The 19,994-nt window shown below is 44.6% G+C and overlaps 1 protein-coding gene across 7 annotated transcripts in view; it reads right to left on the reverse strand.

Annotated features, from left to right (window-relative positions):
- The window catches only part of igsf9bb (immunoglobulin superfamily, member 9Bb), a 134,285-nt gene that overhangs the window by 36,273 nt on the left and 78,018 nt on the right, over positions 1 to 19,994 (reverse strand). For 6 of the 7 annotated variants that reach the window (XM_035433321.1, XM_035433318.1, XM_035433322.1 and 3 more), the window contains exons 6-12: positions 17,991 to 18,132; positions 14,475 to 14,620; positions 10,448 to 10,590; positions 8,830 to 8,970; positions 8,617 to 8,733; positions 7,579 to 7,729; positions 2,993 to 3,116 (exon numbers count right to left, since the gene is read on the reverse strand). In XM_035433321.1, coding sequence (XP_035289212.1) covers positions 2,993 to 3,116; positions 7,579 to 7,729; positions 8,617 to 8,733; positions 8,830 to 8,970; positions 10,448 to 10,590; positions 14,475 to 14,620; positions 17,991 to 18,132 — 964 coding nt within the window. The remainder of the gene's footprint in view (positions 1 to 2,992; positions 3,117 to 7,578; positions 7,730 to 8,616; positions 8,734 to 8,829; positions 8,971 to 10,447; positions 10,591 to 14,474; positions 14,621 to 17,990; positions 18,133 to 19,994) is intronic. The other variant, XM_035433320.1, reaches the window with a different exon arrangement.

Raw genomic sequence — 19,994 nt, forward strand, 5'->3', positions numbered from 1 at the left:
GCCTGCCTCAGCAGGAGCGCATCTGTATTCTAATCAGGCCCGTGCTGTCCTTAAAGGATACAGTCCCGGTCCACTTAGCACAGACTGCAAAGAACAGATCCTACAGTACACAGGGAGACTATGCCTTACACTGCATTGACCTTACCCAGGCTACATATGATGACAGGACATGTGTACTGTTCCCAGAGCAGAGACTGGAAAGTGCCAGTTCTGAACCACCATAGTGTAAATGTATGTGTGTGTGCATATGAATATTTATATAATTATACATTATATATTAAATATATACATGCTCTATGTATGTATGTATATATGCATGGATGTGCATGGAGTGTGTGTTTGTCAGTTTTTGAGCATGGGTGTGGGTAAGCATGCTGCTTTTGCCAAAGGACCTTGAAATTACAGCGCCGGTTCATGTTAATCTCCCCAGCACCACGGGCCTCTCAGCATACTGAAGCTGTCCTCTTCTGCCAGCCCTGCCGCTCAAAGTCAGGAACGTGAGCTGCTTGTTCCACTCTGCCCCTCTCACGTCCATCCCTCTAACACCCCCCCCCCCCCCCCCCCTCCTCACTCCCTGCTAAAGCCCCACCCGTCCCATCTCCGTCCCTGTTTGCACATCGTGGAGAGCAAGGTTACCCTCACGTCCTGCCTTCTCTCAGACTGCTGCACTGGGACAGTCACAGAACATAAAGATGTCACGTTGGAACACTTACAATAGATGTGCAGAGGTTGCCTATTCACCCCCTAAGGAGAGGGAGACTGGGAGGACATCAGCGCTAAAATGGGAGAACCCATCGGCTGAACATTTGCGAGATTGAGCATCTGAAAGATGCCCAGTGATGGCATAGAATGACATAGTGTGGATGATAACACGTACATAAACAATCTCAACAGATATAAATTCGGTATAAATCAGCCAAGCGAAAAACAGTGGAGCACACATTCCCACCCCCCCATCATCCGTTATCCACCCCTCCCCCCCACCAACCCACCACCACAAAACAGAGCAGAGCTGCGAAGCAGGCTTCCATTCTATAGGAGCGCAAGCAGAGGGGTCTATAGAATGCGGATATTCAGCGGGAATATCGGCAGTATGGGATTGGCGGAGGGGGAGCGCAGCTGCGCAGGCGTGCGTTATCCGTTCTGCTCCGAGCCAGCGCACACAGAAAAAGCAGATGCTTCACATGACACATAACAGTCCCACACATTCTCAGAACGCTGTCTTCCAAGCTACGACCTTCAACCTTTCACCCTTCACCTTCACAAGACTCACTTTGGTCCTCACTGACTGTCGTCTGGTCGTTTTTAGAACAGTTTTTGCCTCACATGACACCACCTTAATGGAGAGAGGGAGGGCTCTGCGATGACCATGGCTCTTTGACCTTTCCCCCAGGGACAAGACTGTAAAACTACACAGAGCCTTCCTCCTCCATATGAAGGACTACGTTCCGCTGGCTAACAGCTGTAGCTCTGAAGCGGCAAGCTTTGCACATCACCATCTTTGTCTGGAATCAGTCACTTGCAATTCAATATTATTTGGTCGAAATGGTCAATAAATATAAAACATGCTTAGGGGGCTGTGATATATTTTTAGCACTACAATATAAAACGTGTAGACGGCACAGCTGTTGCTGCGACTGAGTATTCTAGTGACATTCTGAATCGTGCTTCATCAGAATAGTGTCAGTGCAGACGGCATCAATCCCTGCATGGCAAGCAGGGTTTGAGTTCTATCACTGCAATGAGCAGTGCCTCAGTTAGCAGACACTACAGAATACAAACACAGCACAATCTCCTTCTTCATGGAGAAGCAAACTAAAATTAACTGTTTTTAACATATAAAAAGGCTAATGAAAACCCACAAATATACTACAGACAAGTCTATGAAAAACAGGCTGTTTCTATTTATGGCGTCTAAAATGAGTGTCAAATGTTATTAAAAAGAAGGCGAAGGTGAATTCATTTCCTCGGCATAGTGTGACCCAGTTTATCATGTGTCTACTGGTGCGGCATATGGCAAGGGTTGCATGTCATTAGCCTTTAAAGCACGTTCCCTTATTTCTTTTCACAGTGATGGAGTGTTTGAAGGCCAGGCTAATTACACACAGCAGTGCTATGTGATTGTCTTTATGGTCTTATTAAAGCGTTCCATATAGGCCATCGTTCATTAGGATTCAGTCCCCAGGACGGTTATGGCCTGATGATTTTGCCCTGATTATATTTGTATACCCAACGGTCAGGGGGCCACGTGTTGTGGATGACCAGTCGGTGTGCTTTACTGTCCTATATGATTACTGTGAGTAGATGTCTCTGCTGCAGGAAACAGAATTCAATAAGACCCACGTCTCTCTCTTGATCTCGGTCTAGCTCAGTCTCTCTCCTGCAACAGCTCTGAAAATTCTTCCTCCAGTAACAGTTGTGCATTGACCTCAAGAAATTAGCTTCAGAATACCTGTAACCTGCCTGTTAGTGGTTAAAATATGACCGGACTGGATACTGAGACACTGACCATGAGCATATAATTAATGAAACCGTGCAAATCCATACTCCGAAACTATCATGTGCCCTGATTCCAGACAAAATCCTGTCTTTCAGGGGGAGTTTGGTTCATGCTGGCAGCAGATGACTGATTCCTTAAAGACCAACTGGCTGCACAGTCAATGCACAGTAAAATGTTCATTGTTAAATCTAAATTTACCCTATTGGACTAATATGTACTCTGTAAGAGTTCAGTTAACACTGGACATTTTACTATGTACAACAGACTGCACCCATGTACTCTCTTCCTGCTCTTCCTGTTCTTCCTCACCTCCCCCCCCCACCCCCATCCCCATCCCACACCCCTCCCAACACTGCAGCAGCCGAGTCTCGCTGGCCATGCCCCACCCCCCCCACGCACCCCCTTGGTGTCACAGCTTCTCACAAGCAGGGTAGAGCTCAGGTACAAATGAGAAGGAAAGAAGCAGAAGCAAAGCATGCAGGGATGACTCACACATGGCCGTACCAGACTGAGAATGTCTGTTCATATCCGCCATCATATCCAGGCTCCCAGGAGACATTCGCCAAGGTCGTCGAGGCCGAAACATGGACATTGGTTGGGGGGTGTGGGCTTGTGCCTGGGGAGACACACAACAGTTTCATCAGCGCATTCATGTCCGTCCTATTCTGGAGATGTGACGGCACGATGAACACAGGTACAGATCTCAGGTCAGTCCAATTCTGGAGATTTCACAGCACTATGAACACAGGTATAGATCCCAGGTCAGTACTATTCTGGAGATTTCACGGCACTATGAACACAGGTACAGATCCCAGGTCAGTACTATTCTGGATATTTCAAAGCGCTATACACACTAGTTCATCCAGCTGAAAACATGGGGCTTGTATAGGCCATGTCTATGGCCACAGACTATTCAAGAGTGATCTTCCCTGTACAGAAACAGGTACCTATCACTGTCTGTCTCTCAGAAACACACACACGCACACACGCACACACTCGTGAATGCACGTGCACACACATATACACTGTTGCACACATTCATACATAACCACAACAATATACTCTTGGCAACACCCACCCAGTCTGAACACAAAAGGCTTAAAATACCACTACATATTTCAAAAGTAAATTCATTTAGGGTCGAGAAAAGTATGCATTGAAAAGATATTTGCATACCTGGCAGAGCCTTTATACAACTTACAAGGCATTAGATAAAATAACATAACCTTTGCTTCATGCCAAGAACATCCGTTTCCATGACAACACTGGCACTTTACCCAGATTTTCCTGTAAGTAAACACATGAGCAATTTTCTAAGCTGTGAATTTCAGTTACATTCAATTTAAATGTAGGAATAGCTTTGCAATAGATAGGCTTCAGTATTACTCATTACTCATAAAGCCTACAAGCAGCACAGATTTACTTTGGTAGAGATTTTGTTCCAGAGCTGAGGACATCGGGCCTGATTCTGACTACGCTGGACAGCTGTTGGGAATTTAACTGGTAAGCAGAGAGGAAGAGATCTGTATTCTGGGAGTGGTAGCGCTCAAGTGAGTTACTTACCTTGAAAGGCTTCTGTAAGCATCCTGCTGTGTACCTGGTTAGCACCCACTGTGTGAGTCATCGGGCAGAAAGATGTCTGCTTAGCACACGAACAGTGTCATGCAATGCAGAATATGGGATGGCTCCACTAACAGGAGATATTGCAGGAAGGAGCATGGGGGCCGGTTCAGGTCTGGGATAGTGGTAATGGAGGTCACCTACATACTCCTTAAAATATTCACATAATCTCCACAGAGCAGCCACACTCCACCTTTGACTGCTTAAGGGGGGGGGGGGGGGGGGGGGGGAGTGGGTGGTAGGTGGGGGCGGGGGTAGAGGTTGTCATAAAGGTCTGCAGATTTCCACATAAAATCGTTAAAGCTTAGCTCCTGGCTGGCATCCCCTCACCTCCAGGGCTGCTGGGAGTTTTTGATAATGATGTCAATTTGATGTGTCTGCTGGCAGGAGGTCATAGGTCAAAGCCATTTAATTTAGAGCCAGGTTTCACCTCAGCCAGGCACATGGATGGGACTGCATCCCATCCAAACCGTGCTCTCCTAAGCATCTTTCCAGGCTAAGAATGAAACCTCATAAAAATGATTGACCATATACCAAGAGTATACGTATCAATTTGTTAGCTTTTAAATCATCTTCTGAGATTCAGTAGCATTCATGTGACTCAGTGAAGAAGCTGGCAATACAACACAACAAAATGTTCTTTCAACCCCCTCGATTTACATGCACTATGTACATCTCACACCTTACTTTGTCAAGAATGTAGGAAATCAGAGTGGAAATGGAAACGAGATAAACTGGAAGTTTACTATGAGATTTTTAAAGATAGCCTGGCCACTTTCCAAGAAGCTGTCACAAAGAGTGGACAAGGGCAAAATATAATTTCCAAAAACTGCCATAGACCTAAAATTCTCTTTAGCAGCATTAATTCTATACTTAACTCCCCTGTTTACTTTGGTGTAGATGCCTCCACTGAATTTCAGACTTTCTGAAATTTTTTGTGAGGTTGCGGTTGAGAACATTAGATCAAACATCACTCCCTCTGATTCTGACTCCTCTTCATATGTGGCATGTCCATGGAATTAAAGTTTGAACCATTTTCTCTCCCCTCCTTATCAGATCTTGTACCTCACATGAAGTCCACGGCCTCTCCGCTTGACGTTATCCCTTCCCGTCTCAATAAAGAGTCATTTAATGTGAAGGTGCCGGTATTCTCTGTATTATTAACACCTGTTTACCCACTGGTATTGTCCCTGCCTGTTTCAAACACACAGTTGTTCAACCCCATCGTAAGAAGCCCACCCTTGACTCCAGAACGCTTAGCAATTTTCATCCTATTTCTAAACTGTTTTTCCTTTCCAAAATCCTGGAAAATGTAGTCCATTTCCAGTCAGTTTTAAAATCCATTTTAAGGTTTTACTTTTTGTGTTTAAAGCTCTTAATGGGCTGGCTCCCTCTTGTATTACTGACCTGCTCTGCCCATACGCCACTCCTAGGCCACTGAAGTAATTCAACCAGTTGCTTCTGTCTGTTCCACAGCCCCGGCTAAAGCTCAAGGGTGACCATACTTTTGCAGTCTTTGCTCCAAGACTGTGGAACAGCTTACCACTCAATATCAGGTCTGCCCATCCATCTGTTTTTAAATCGACTTAAAACACACCTATATGCCCTAGCATTTCCAAATGCCTTATGTTAAGATTTTCATTTTTTTCCCTGTGTGTTCACATTTGTATATATGTGTATTTATTTGGTTCAACAGTTGTTCTTTTAAATGTGATTTAGAAATAAAATGTACTTAGTAATTTACTCACTGTACATAATAGTAAGGTATCAATCAGACACCTCTCAAAAAGCAAATTCAGGAGAAAAAATATGTTAATTCTATCACCATTCTATTAGTCCTCCTAACATGCTTTAAATGTGCATTGGCTGTCTTTAATGCACTCTGTGAGGCATTATGTTAGACTGCTACTGTATATGCAATAGTCTTTTATTGAGTGGCTAATTGATTTGTTGAATTTGCCATTTGCTTCCTTGTTTAACTAGCCTATCCCCAGTATGGATGGGAATTGACTTGTTAACACTGGCTGTAAAACTGTTCAGAGGTGATTTGAAAAGGCGATATCAGGAAAAAATAATGTATTAAAAAAACAGCACAAAACTGAAAATTCTGCAAAGCAGGCATTTATTCCTGTCAACACTTCCTCACCACACTTCCTTTTTTGTCCCACCAGGGAGAATGGAGGATGCGAGGATATGTTTTTTTTAGCCACAATCGAGCAGAGCAGCAGCCAATTACACAACAGGGATTTAACAGGCCTGGAAAACAACTACCCAACACCTGGTTATTGGCAGGAGGTGATGGCTGCTTGGTTGCTATTCAGAGACTGTGAGTGCACAGATCTCTCTAAAGAGTACCCAATTACAGCGCAGCGACAGACTTCAACAACCCCACAAAACAAGACCCACTCAGGCAATGTCAGCATAGTAAACCAACTCATACGGTACAGCCTGACCACTCAGAAATGGGATGAATTATTGGACACAAATCTCTCTTTTTTATTTTTTAAACCTGACATCTACAAAAAGCGTCTGTGATTCCCTGGAGGTTGTAATGCATGATAACTATTTCCATATTCATTTGCCTTAATTTCAAGTGTCACTTTAGCACTTTAGTAAACTGCTGCACATCTGTGGTCAACAGTTTTTGCATTTTTACAGCAGTTAGCTTTTAACACTCCCTTTTACCTTTTATATGTACATGTTTCTTTCACTTCCTTTCATGTAAAATATTTATAATCAGACCTGCAGGATTTACCAGCAAGCAACAGGGCAGTGGTGTTAGTAGAAAGAACCCAGCCATCTACTCAGAAGGTTACAGGCTTGATGCATAGGTCCTGTTTTGTTATGCCTTTGATAATTGCTTCAGCAAGCATCTAGCCAAATAAATGTTAAGTGGGCTATATACTTTTAAGTATTTATTAGTGCACAGTCTCAACTGCACTTAAAACTACACTGAAATTACGATGTTTACCACTTATTTTGATACTAATATGCAACCTGTGGTGCTACCTATGAGAAAACGACAGTTTCTGAAGGGGTTTGGTTGGGTGTGCCAAGGACGCATAAATCTGCTTTGCCGTGGCCATTGGCTCAATGATCTGGCACGTCCAACTAATGACTTTTCCAAGGGTTCATTTCCCATCAAACACTGACATTTTTTCCTTTTTTTTTAAAGAAAATAAATTTTATTCACCGATTACACAGGCAGCTAAAAGGCAACAAGGACATCACTACATGCAGCAGCTCTGGCTGACTGAAGCCCACCCTATCCATGCCCGAATGAGGCCAGCAGTGCCCTGGCTCCCCTCAGTCATGCTCAATGATGCCCAGCCTGAGCTCCATCTTACTTAATGAGCCACGCGGGGGTCTTTTTTAAGCATTGTGTGTCCGCGTTAAGCTGTAACTGTAAGACAGAATGGGTGAAGTGCCTTGAGCTGGCGGCTGAGGGGGACTCGTACCGATCACAAGGAGGTGCGTGCTGGCAGTGATGCTTGTGGCCACGTTGGTAGCGACACACTCCCACTCCCCATGGTCCTCCTTGCTGAGGGATTTGAACTGTAAGCTGCCTCTCGGTAGGACGTTGTGCTTGCTCCTGCTGGGCTTTCCTACCTTTACACAGGAGGAGAACAACGAAGGCATCAGCAGAGAGAGACAGGCAGACTGAAACAGTCAAGGGCAGTCAGACAGACAGACAGACAAACATACAGCTGTAGACACAGACTGCACCAGTTAAAGACAGGCAGAAAAACAGACAGATAGGGAAGCAGATATAGATGTGCAAGCAAGGAAGATACAAAGACATACAGGCAAAGACAGATTACATACAGATATACATACAGACACAAAAATACCCACAAGCCTATACAGACAGACAAGTGAAGACACAGAGAGACAGTGGTGCCACAATAAACACTCTCAGAAACTAAAACAGCAAAGACAGATGGATACTGGCAAAGACAAACAAACAGAAACAGATATGCAAAGACTTACAGAGAGGCAAACGGACTGACAGATAAGAACCAAACAGTCAGAAATATGGGGTCACAACATCATTTGAAAATGCAACAAAGAAAATATCTTGTTGCATAAAAAATTAGCCATAGAAAGCCCAACTAAAGCCTTTCACGAGGGTTCAATCATAAATGCACATTGACCTCCTTCAGTGGCGCACTGACTAGAAGAGCCAGATCCACATGAGTATGTTGAATGTAACTGTGCCAGTGTTCCAGTCATGGGTCTACAGGAGACATTTGCGAGTGGGCTGGGAGAGGAGGCAGACTGCAAGCACAAACAGGGGGGGCCTTTGATTTTTATGTGTACCAATCAAAAACTGGGCGTGCCTTGGACACCCAGTACACAGTGTGCTGGCGCTAGTGCACCGTACGGTAAAATAACAGTAATTCAGGGCCCTTCAGCTGTTGACAAAAACAGTGAACGTTATTAGCCAGGATAGCGGAGGATGTTCAGCGTGCACGGAGGGATCGGAGGTGACCTGCCTTTCTCCATGTGATGTTTGGAAATGGGTCTCCCTCCGCCTCACAAGGGATCACCAGCTCTCTCCCTGCCTCCTGCCGGTATTCTCCTCCCGGTACCACCGAGAATTTAGGGGGATCCTGTGGGACACGGGGAAGAACGCCGTCTCAGCTGCGGCCCAACGCACGGTGCCACGCCCACTGGGCTCTTTTGGGTGGAGCAGTACCCTACTGTACCTTTAGCACCAGGGGGGCCGGGGGGGATTGTCCCATGGTACCCAGGGCGTTGTAAGGCACACAGGTGTAGGTGCCAAGGGAATCCTCTGTCACCTCCGCCACACGAATGCTCCCATCTTCCATTTGGCTCCAACCAGGGTACTGGGACAGAGGAGGACCACAAAGATGTCACAGTGAAAAATCACTTAAAACAAATAAGCTTTTCGTATTACAGCCTCATTAATAATGTAACTAACTCCCCACCTTAGACAGTGAACTCACCGACTGACAGGTTTGGAATTTTACATTTTGACTGAACTTGTCAGCTTCATCAACAGGCACATTTGTAATGTTGTAGTACAGACTGACATTTTGACTGACTGTAGCACTTAGTTACAATGTCATTGGTTCTTTTGTGCCCACTTTACAATGACACTGACATTAGCATTAGTAATTCATTATTTTCACACCCCAACAGTAGCACTTTTAACCATGTATTAGTACTGTCAGAAATGTATGAAAGGACTGAGGGTGGAACCTGTATCCTTTGACTGAGAGCCAAAAGGGGAGGGTGAGAATGTGAAAATGAAGTGTAAAAGCTTATCTCCAGGAGTGTGCAGAAGCTAACCCTTCTGCAAACGAAGCAAAACTCAAAATACGCCATTTCATTAAAATTGTCATATTCTCTACCGTACTGATTGCCTATTGTGAATGGCCTTGATTTTGAATATGGAGGATCTGTGGAGAAATTAGAGGGTAGAGTTGTGTCTGTTTCTGGTACTACCGAATGCTAGGGAGTTCTAAAGATAGCAGGAATATTCTCCAGCAGCGAGGCTGCTGACTGTGCTGTGGTCTTACGTTTAGTGTGCAAGTGTGTGGTGCCTGAACACACGTTTTCCCTTTTCCACTGCCGCAGTTAAACGTGCAGTTTAATCTCGCAATCCCTTTTTATATAAACGGCAGGCAGTTGCTTCAGATATAGCCAATATACTGCGGTTGTTTTTTTCGCAATCTGAAGGCATTTATAGCCTAATGTCTTTTTCAATTAAGGCTGCTTTGTCCTGGAATAAATAGCAGCATTTTTTCCCATTAACTCCACTGAGATTACAACTTAAAAAAGTGATATTCTGAAGCTGCCTGAGTGGGAGTTATTGTTTTTTAATGGCTGTGAAGTGAGGAAGAATGCAAAAGCCATGTGTATTCTTCTTCTTCTTCAGGTCGGCAGGCATTGGGGGCTTAGGTGTGTGGACTCTATTCTGTTCTTTGTGATCTATACGCCTGTCAAGCACATCTGAACCAGATTGCTTGCTCCCTGTCTTGTAATGAGAAAGCAGTGGTAAAATAGTTATGATTTATAAATTCTGAAAAAATTGGTAATACAGAGAACCGTGATATTTTAGGTCATTCAGTCCTAAAAACCGGTACTGGAACAATGCTACTAGAGCACCCTGTCAACCTTTTTTTGTTCACTTTTTCTTGACACTTTAAAACCTTTCATATTGCTCCAACACGCTAAGAGATGCTCATCTATGTCAAGAATATTGCAGTTAGATCAGCTGGGTTTCTCCTATGCGTCCGCCAATCATGTTAGGCCGACTGGATGTGCAGCCAATATGAGGGCAACGTTAGAGTGATTCACCTTCTCCACTCTCAGAGGGAGGCCATCTTTCCTCCACTTGACCATCGTCACGGGCGGGTTGGCATCCACAGGGCACCGAATGAATCCTGGCAGGCCAATGGCCACATAGATGACTGGCGGCATGTTCACGACTCTCGCAGGATCTGGGATAAGGCAGAACCCACAGACACAGACACACACACACACACACACACACACACACACACACACACACACACACACACACACACACACACACACACACACACACACACACACACACACACACGCACGCACACACACGCACACACGCACACACACACACACGAGTGTGTCAGCTAAGGCTGAATAAAAAAACATAATTTAAAGTAGTTTAGGTACTGTGTTGCACAAATGTGAACTGTGTTCCTGTGGAAAATGTTTACATGGGTATACTTTTTTTCTCTGTGGTTACGTTTGTTTAAGTTAATCATCACTACAGATACTCAAATGGCCTGCCACTGGTTGAACAGATGCCCCTTTAGATGACATTAAAAGCAGGCTGAATGTACAGTCCCTTGAAAAAAAGGTCAACCCATTTAAACAGCCTCTCTCTCTCTCTCTCTCTCTCTCATATATTTGTACAGTATACATACACACTATTTGTAGCTCACACGAAGAGGATAAAATGGCACCTAAACAAAATGAGATGGTGCTTCAGCGAAAGCACATCAGTTAAGTCTATTTGTGAATGAAGGACAGTAATAAACCAGTACATGTATGTCAGTCAGATCACATGAGGCTCTCTATGTTGCCACCGGACTCTTTACGGAAAAGTTTCACAGCCCTGTCAAAAATCTAAAATCTAAAATCGGGCCAACGTCATTAGAAATTACACTGGGTGCTTAAGCTGAGCAGACAGACTAAAACTCCATCAAGTAATTAGTTTGTGCAACACAATGAAAATACACTGGATAGACAGTATAGAGTATGGCTTGGATTGAAATTCGTGGTTGAACCCCCTTGATGACATCTATGTATGACCACTTGCACCTCTAATTATATGGCCTTGCGCACCTTATGGAAATATGCGAAAATACCAATTTATTTCAGGATGCGTTTGATCATTATTATTCCAACCGTCAGCATGGCCCTGATAACCTTGTTTTGAATACTCAAACCATGATTATCCCGCTGGTCCCTCAAAAAGAGACAGGATGATGGCTGGTCTGGGTAGGCGGATGTGCTTTTTAAAAAAGGCAGAGCAGAAGCTGAGATGTGCAAAGGAGAAACCTGTCAACGACATCTTACAGTGACACCAGCATGAAGGACACTGACGTTAGCACTGAGAAGACATGAGCACTGCGACTGACTGTGAGGCGTCATCATTAATCGTCGTTTTCTCAGCTGCGTGTGCTTTCATTAAGGACAAGAGGGGGGAAGCCACAGCCGTCTTCACAGGCGAAGAGTAACTAATCAACGGCCAAATTTCAATTTCACTGCTATTTTTCTCTCCATTTTTTTAGCCAGCTGATAAAAATTATCTTTCCATTTAGCTTTTATCACTGATCCCCTGTGATGGAATTCTGTCCTTAAAGAAGATTTGGTGATTACGGCTGTCGTCTTGTCGACTCATTGACAGCAGACATCCGCAGCACATCACACGGTAAGAGGCGCGGGCAGCGGAGCTAGGGCACGCGTGGAGATGCTCGGGAATAAAAGCTGAGTGAAATCCATCTCGCCGTTGCTCAGCGAGGTAGCCCGCGCTATTTTTAGCTGCAGCGGCGCTCTGGGAGTGCAGACAGACGCGGAGCTCTTGTGTTCCCCCCCCCCCTCCACCACCCCCTCCTCCCGCCATTCTGCTGTTCGCCTCTCTGTGGCGCTGTGGTGTCGCGATACCGTCGCGCGTCTCCGGGGGCCCACCGGGTGTCTATGGAGGCCACCTGCCAAGTGTCTGCAGGTGACGTCATTGCAGAAGCGAGGGCTTCCGCTGTGCTGGAGCGATGATGTCACCTCTTCTAACACACCCCCCCCCCCCTCCTGCTCCCCATCCAACACTACAGCAGATAATTATCTCTTTCTGGCATATAGCCACCTCACCTGCATACCCAGCCTCCTCTACCCCCCCTCCCCCTTGACTCAACCCTCCAGGGACTGCAGGAAAGGCCTGCTGTCATTAGATGTCCCCAGAATAATCACAGAAATCACAGAGAGGGGTTTTAATAATGTGGTGTGCCAGGCTCCAGTGTGCTGCAGAGGTATATCCATGCACTTGTCTCTCTCCCTCTCTCTTCCTCCCTCTGTTTCCCTCTCTCTCTGTCGTCTAAAATCCTGAAAAAATCCTTGTTTTCCACCCAGTAAGACATCTTGACTGTCAAAGCAATGTGCGGCTTCAGAGAGGTGCATATGTGGCAGAGGAGGCAAGCGTTACGCTGTTTTAAGGACTATGATGTCACTAGCACAAACCATTGTTATTGGTAGATTGTGGAAGGTTTATTGCAGTATCTGCTTAGAGCTGCCCTCCACAGCTTGCCTCTGCTGTGATGTCATAATCCTCCCTGCTGCACTGCTGGCTCCTCAGGGCTAAACCTTACTCAAACAAAACAGAATTTCAGGTTGGGAGCAATAAAGTCCACCTGCCTGTTGCCCTGGATACCTATTTTTGGGTACGGTATGTTTCATACGCGTCAACCGCACGCCAACTTCTGCACGCTCTGCTTAGCCCTTTGTATCTATCGTAAACAGCCTAACCAATCTTCAAAAAATGTTTTACACATTTGGAAGAAAAAAATTCACTAAACTAAAATTGTTATTGGGGGGGGAAAAAAAATAAAGTAATTTGACAGATCTCCTTCTGGGCACAAGGCTGATGTGATATACAACGGGCTTGCAGCCAGGAAGAAAACATCTGGATTGCCAGCAGACTCAAGGTCAACGATTGTGGGAATAAAGGAGCGCTACAATATGCAGGCTCTCATAAAAGCGAGCCAGTGTTCCAGGGATCAGAGCTGGGGCTAATGTGCCTTGACTTCCAGCAGTCGGGAATTTGCTCAGAGACTGAAGAAAGCCCCTCCTCAATTAAAAGCGATGTGGATGCAGAGTCTGATCCTTAGTCTGATCCCAGTTTAAAAACCCACAGCAGGCTGTTGTAGGCCTAAAAGAAGCTTGCCACTGTTGCACTGCATTGCATTCCATCCCATGTATAGGGCATCTGTAAATGCGTACATTTTATTAATTTATCCACCCCAATGAACAGCGTGCTATGTGTTAGATACAGTAGTAAAGGCTCCCACCAACATTATAAAACTTAACCTTTTCCTTAGAAGGCCACTACCTTCTTCACTAGTTGTAAAAAGCGAATCACAGCACTTCAGCAAAATATTTGCAAGTAATATTAGCAAAATCGATAATTAGGGGGCCAGGGCAGACAGACAGACATCCTCCCATCTGGTGTCCGTCTGTACCGACTCCTGAATGGTGGAACAAATGACCCAGCGTCTCAGAACCTGAGAATAAATGTCCATCTTCAGACACAAAATGAATCCTGGTTCCCCTCTCCTCCCCACTCTAACACTTTTCATCACATTGCATTTTTCTTCTTAGGGCTTGTTATGGATATAATCTTTAGGGTTTTAGCCAGGTCTGGGACCATTGCTCATGTAAATCAGGTGAATGCACTTATGTTCTTCTGTAGTTACTATGGATAAAAGCTTTTTCTAAATTAGTGCAAAGCCTGTCAGAACTATATATACATCATGGTGAAATATATATACTATGTTACAACTCAGCAAGAATCGGATCTTCATGGCATGTAAACAGTGCGTTTTTTCTCATTGATAAGTAGTAATGAATGTCTTTCTGCACATCACTGCATATAGATAATTGTATATAGATTGTACATCATTGTATATAGATACATATAGATATAGATACATATAGTTACAGAACTAGAGACCTATATAATGAATAGAAAAATATATACTGACCCTAAAAATGACTGGTTTCTCTAAAGCATACAGCCAAAGGACCAGGAGCGCTAACGTATAGCCAATGAAATACTCATACTCACATTGCACCGTCAGGTATGCTGAAGCAGACGGTGGGCGGCCAAGGCTGTTACTGGGGCTACAAGTGTATTTCCCAGCATCCTCTGGTTTCACTTGGGAGATGATGAGTGACCCGTCAACCAAAATTCTCACCCTGCGCTTCAAATCACTAGATGGGTAGAAAATAAAGATAGTGCAAACATTAGCAAACTGAACATGGACAGGGAAGGCAAGTATTCAGTTGTCAAAGGTGGACAATGGAAAATGGTCACAGTGATGCTATGTAGCTATTAATTAGTTGCTTACACTATGGAACCAACACAAGGGCTAAAAAGAAAGTGTTAAAATGGCAGCACAGAGAAGTAACTGTCCCATCTTTCTGAAATGCACCAAAATGGCCTCACAGAACGATTTGATCTACAGCATGTGATGCACAGCATATGCTGACGTGAAACTACGAAGTTTCTTTTCATTATGAACTCGGCTGACATACTGTAGTCAATGAACATCTCCCGCATTTCAGCGGGGGTCGGCCCAACTTCTCTGAAATGTCCAGGGGGAAAGTGTAAGCATGAACTGCTTGATGCAGACCAGCATGTAATCAATGGAGGACCTAGGGGAAGTAATGTTTCTCTGACTTCAGCAGATGGTGCATACAGATACAGCTCAAAGCACATCTTCATCACCTCAGCAAGGTACTTCAGATGAAAATCATGGGGAAGACTAATGTGATATCAAAGAACCAGTGTACTGTACTGGGCTGTGGTGTGTAAACTTCCAGATTAGTATAAAAACTGCATTATATCAAAGTACTGTATATGCAAGGACATCGTGGTTCTGGTTTGCTAGGGCATATGTGAGGATGGTGTGGTTCTGGATTAGTACAGTGCATGAGGAAATGGTGTGGTGCTAGATTAGTACAAGAATACATGAATTTGAATAATGTGTGTTATTTTTGAGATTATCTACTAGCTGTATTTATAGGATGTTGTTTTCTCTATTTTTTCCTCAAAAATCGATGATCTGAAGGGAAACTTCCATTTAAAACAGAACCTAGAGTCGCTCAATGAGAACGCTAAACCCCAGGGACAGCGTTAAGTAAGAAATACCAAGCATTTATAGAATGTACTTACTGTGAGCTGAGTACAACCAAATGAACTCTTTCCTTTGGGTTTATTTCTCTCTCTTAATTAACTGTAAGCTTCAATTAGGTAAAAAAAAAAAGTTGTGTGACCATTTTAAGGGGTAACCTACTTACATTTTGTGAACACTTGGTGCTATTCAATTTTGATTTATGTATGGTTTAGAAAACCAGTGAAACAAACTGGTGTGAAAAAAGTGAAATTATAACTGTACATTACAGATAAGCGAGCTCTCTCAAGTCTCGACAACTGAAAATGCCTTCTCTGACAAAATGGCGCCACAGCAACTTTTGCAGCTACAATTGTACCCTCCTCACACTGTTTCCACATGTCAGGGAAGCCTGGAAAATACTGTAGACAGAGAGAAGAACTTCTCTCTGGAGTCTATAGGTCACGCACGAGGAGCTCTGGAATACCTCAAGGCTACACTTTCTTTATAATCAGCTTTAGCCAAGCGTGTGATCACACAAGCACCATGTCACAAGTTATCCTTGTCATGGACAGAAAACCTGCAGTATTTGCACCACAGTGGACCTTGGCCCTGCCCTGCAGGCACAGGACCCTGTGGTTGGCAACAGGACCCAGCCCAACTGAGAATTCTACAACTACTGTAAAAACAAGTCTGCCAACAGGTCGGAACCTGAACTTCTGCACTGTTCAACCCACAACAGTTTTCCAGACTCATACAGTAAGTGAATATGTCAGCCTTGTGAGGCCCGTGCCATCGGAGAAAAAACAAAGCTACGCAAAGGACATGTCAGAGCAGAGGTCATGTTTGAGAGAGTCATGTGGTGGTGGTGGCAACATGCTGTTGGGAGGTACTGATCTGCACACCATCTGGATGGGACATCCCCTGTCCACTACGATATCAGCCCATCCACAAGATTTGTGTAATTATTGAGGGAAACAGGGCTTAAAAGATTTGTAGCCCTTAAAGGGCATGTCTATCAAACAGAAAGAAAAGACTATAATATTTCTACAGTTCCAGTATAACAAACTCCCCCATGGCTGTAAAAACATTTCCTGGAACCTTGGAAATGCATGGCTACTTCACAGCAAGAGCAAACACAGCAACATTTACGCTTTTTGAATTCAAATAAGCCAACATATGTGGAAGTGCTGTCAGATGAACCCCAGAATGCATCTCTCCCCCTCTCCTTATCCCCCCCTTCCCTTACCCCCAGTGACCTTGGACTTGTTTAAATGATGCACTCAGTGATACACTGTGACCTACTGCACATGGGAGAGAGAATTTGACAGAATTGATACGAGGATGATACGGAATGTCTTTTCACATCACCAGTGGCCAAGAGTAGTGAAAAAGAGGGCTACAATTCCGCCAGACCGGAATAAAAAATGGAGAAAAAAACAGACAGGATCCAACCAGCCTGTGCTTATTCATTCAAACACTAAATAATGTGAGTCACATCTAATGCTGTAAAGAGATGATACTTGCATTGACAAAGCTCTATGTGACAGAAACGCTGCAATCAATAAATGTTTTTTTGGCAAACATCACACAGTGTGCAGGAGTTCTCTTTATTCACTTAAGTTTTTGTTTCTCCTGTGCACCTGTGACAAGCCTGTTTTCAGGCGCGCATTTAGCTCTTCACGGACACATCTAATGCCTGCCTTCCATGCAGGGTGCATTCAGCCACATTGCACATCTACAATTATTTTTCCATAGACAGCATGCAGGATTCATAATTAACATAAGGGCTCATTTTGGGGTTACCAAGCTCACAACACTTTCATTCTGAGCTATGCTGCTGTGCTGCTTTGTGTCTAAATGCATTGCGGGAATGAGGATGCTTGAAATATAACTTGTGGTCATTACGCCAAATTAAAGGTCACAAATGGCTGACACACTAAGCATTTTCCTTCACCAAGATCTTTGACTGTAATTTGTTGAACTGAATACATATGCTTACAGTGTGCCGTTGCCATGACAACATTCGGAGAAAGCATGTCCCAGGGTGACATGATCACATGATTGGGATGCCATTAAGCATGACTGTCTGTTTTTCTACTCTAATGTAAGATCAGTTGTGATGTCATAAGGCGTCAACAAACAGAGAAACTAGGAATAAAGAAATGTAGAATGACAAATACAACCAACAGAAACATTGCAGTGCTGAGATGAGCAGACTTCTCAGGACCTATCCTGCGCAATAAAAATGAATTAGCGACGCATTCACCTATATATACATAACTGTCAACCAACTTCACACAAATTTAATTTAAGAGGTCATTCGCTCACCATGAAATAGCAGCAGAGCATGCTATAAGCAACATTCAGTACTGCACAGACTACACCCTAAGCATGTGTCACAAACCTATAATCACAGAGCTCAGACAGTGAGAATGGTACAGTAATGAACCCGATCATAACTTTACTTCTTGAAGTAGACATTATCTTCCTCCCAGAACCAGGTATATGTCAGGTTGCCAGGATACGCCTCAGCTTGGCAGGTGAAGAATGCATCCTGGGATATGTTTACTGTTATGTTCTCCGGTGGCGACACAATAAATGGTGGTCCTGGAAGAAAATAAAAAGTAAAGAGTCAAAAGTCATTTAAAGTCATGGAAACAGGTCACAAAGGCATCAAAGAGTCCACGATAGACAGGCCGTGAATCATTTGGGGGGGTGGGCTAGGTAGAGACAGTTCTAACAGATCATCATCTTTTGAAAAAAAAGTGCTACATTATGAACATAATTGATTGATCACCCAAGTTTTTCTCATCACAAATAACAAAACGAAATTCTCACAGGAAAGTTTTTTCTGACCGATGTTTGCACAAGCTGTACTGATGGAACTGGGTCTCCCAGTCGGCACTGTGGGTCAAAATCCGATCCGGATCACGGGGCACATCGCTGCACAGATAGCTTGGGTCTGAAATGATTGTGTCTGCAACGTGAGAGGCCACTCGGTCCCGCTGCCATTTGTTGTGGCAGGCGTTCATTATGAATTAATAATGAGCACACAAATTTTAAATGTTTGTGATCACAACAGCGTTCAACACTGGTGGTGCCTCCCTAAGTATGACTGGGCTAATCACCAAATTGTGATTATAATATTTCTACCAACAAATCATGGTGAACATAATATACACTAATATTCCATAACTTCTACATAAAAGTATCAGCTGAGCTGGGTCTGAAAAGAGCCTTGTGAAGTTCGGACAGATGCACCACGTACATCTTTTCTGTTTATGTTACAACATGTTGTACAAGGAGCAGATTTGCGCATATAGAGAACATGCCATGAGCATGCCCGGCAACGGCCTTTTTCTTGAGGGTGCAGTGCAGGGAAACAAAAGAAGCATGTTTCCTTTGTACTGCGTGTACTGTAGTGTATTACATAACGTTTGCTTATGTGAAATGAACCCTTCCCCCGTTTCAGGCTTCACCCAAGCCAATGCAAGACTCCAACTTCATGTTTCTCCAGCTGTGTAATGGCTTTTCTCTGTTCCCACTGTCCCCTGTGGCACCAAGTTTTGTTGAGATCACTACAAAAGAAGAGCCATCCTGCTTTACTCAAAGCAGAGCTTTCTGCGGAAGAAAACCAACACCGGAAGGAGAGTCCGTATTTTCAGACAAAGCTCCAAGAAGCATGATGGATCAGATCACATAAAAGGCAGCAAAGTGTATGGGCAGTTCTATGAGGTACATGTTCAGTGATACCGACAAGAAGAGCCAGTTTGTCATTGGTATTATTATCGGAAATACAGAAATACTGATTGTTTTCTGGCCAGTGTTAATGTGTTTTTGTGGTCTGTGTGTTTGGAACTTCCTAAATGTTTTGCCAGAGAACAGACCGCAGGCGACCTTTAAAGTAAGGTGACTCAGTCAGCAGCCATAAACAACCCGGCACTGGCAGCCAAGTTAGATTAGAGGAAATTGTGAGACCGTAACAAGCGTAAGAGGCGATCTCGCTCCCCCCCCGCCCGGGGGAAGGGAGCGGGGAATGAGTCAGCGTTCCCCTCGCCGCCGTCTGAGCAGACGTCTGGGTGCTCGTAAAGCAGCGGGGGCTTCTGGGAGCGCGGCGGCCCAGATGGACGCGGCGCTCCCGTTCGCCGGGTGATGAAGTGCGGGCGAGCGGCGCCGGTTAATCTCCTGGCCCCGCGCCGTCCCCCCCGGGCGACTCGCCGGTTATACGGGCGCCTGTGCCGGAGGGGGGGGGGGGGGGGGGGGGGGGGGGGGGGCCGTGTTCCAGATGCTCGCCGTTACTTAAGCCAGACGGCGCGGCTCGGTCACGGCGCAGGGGGGATCACCGTCACGGATTTTAATCAAGGAGCCGATTCCTCCCCGCCTGACTTTACACTAATGGTGCATGAAATGCTCTCTCAATATGCATTCTGGGAGAGGAGGAGGGGAAAACGAAGAGAAAAAAAAAGCTC

Source organism: Anguilla anguilla, chromosome 9, assembly GCF_013347855.1.
Source record: "Anguilla anguilla isolate fAngAng1 chromosome 9, fAngAng1.pri, whole genome shotgun sequence".
Lineage (NCBI taxonomy): Eukaryota > Metazoa > Chordata > Actinopteri > Anguilliformes > Anguillidae > Anguilla > Anguilla anguilla.